The sequence below is a fragment of the Myotis davidii genome, unplaced genomic scaffold (assembly GCF_000327345.1).
Source record: "Myotis davidii unplaced genomic scaffold, ASM32734v1 scaffold169, whole genome shotgun sequence".
NCBI classification, from domain to species: domain Eukaryota; kingdom Metazoa; phylum Chordata; class Mammalia; order Chiroptera; family Vespertilionidae; genus Myotis; species Myotis davidii.
In genome coordinates this window covers 2529660-2530543 of record NW_006383005.1, presented here as the reverse complement: position 1 = coordinate 2530543, position 884 = coordinate 2529660, and the positions used below count along the sequence as shown (strand labels likewise).

General features: G+C 53.7%; 1 protein-coding gene across 1 annotated transcript in view; it reads right to left on the bottom strand.

Moving 5' to 3' along the window:
• PDE2A (phosphodiesterase 2A) overlaps window positions 1–499 on the bottom strand; it is a 70781-nt gene extending 70282 nt beyond the window's left edge. Inside the window, exons 1-2 of the mRNA XM_015557478.1 lie at window positions 451–499; window positions 120–317 (exon numbers count right to left, since the gene is read on the bottom strand). Of these exons, the coding sequence (XP_015412964.1) occupies window positions 120–317; window positions 451–499 (247 nt within the window). The remainder of the gene's footprint in view (window positions 1–119; window positions 318–450) is intronic.
• Between the last annotated feature and the right edge of the window lie 385 nt (window positions 500–884).

Sequence of the window (884 nt, the reverse complement as noted above, 5' to 3'; positions counted from 1 at the left end):
TCCCGACTCCCACCAACTCTCGCCGCCCTGGCCGCCCGCTCTCAAGTCTTCCGGACTTGAGACCCCGCCAGGGAGCCGGCGTCCAGCCTTCGCTCCCGTCTCCTGCCCCTTGGCCCCACCTTTCACTACCTCGCAGGGCTCGCCACTCTCGGAGCCCCTCTCCTGTCGGATCACATCCTCTTCCCCGCCACCTAGGAAGTCCCGGAGCCAGACCAGCGCCACGAGGCAGAGCGCAGTGAAGGGTAGTGCCGGGGGCGTGCGGGTAAAGAGGCGGGAAGGGGCCGCTGACAAATTACTAGGAGCCTGGGCTTGCTCCTCTTCCAGGAAAAAATGGTGAAGTCAGGGAGGATTTTGGAGGATGCGCTAAGACGGACCGACGCTGGGAGCAGGAGCAAATCTGTGAAGGAGACACGTGCGCACAGACACGAACGCACACACGGGCAGGCGCACCGCTCCTGAGCGGGGGTAGGAGCACTGGAACCCCAGCAGCACCGGGCATGCCGGTCTGCGTCGGTTCCCTGTGCTATACATTGCTTACTCATGGCATTTTATAACTGGAGTTTGTGCTTCTTAATCCCCTGTCCTCCTTCTGCCCTTTCCCTCCTTTTCCCTCCCCTCTGGCAATCATCAATTTGTTCTCTATATCTATGAGTTTCTTTCTGTTTTGCTTGTTTGCTTATTATTTTTAAGATTCCATTCATAGTTAAAATGATACAGTATTTCCCTTTCTCTGTCCAACATATTTCTTTTTAAAATTTTTTTAAAGTTTTGTTTTATTGCTTAAAGTATTACAAAGGGTATTACATATGTCTCCTCCCCCCGTCCTTGACATTCCCCCAGCCTCCTCTGCCCCCCGTGTCTTATGTCCATTGGTTATGCTTAGA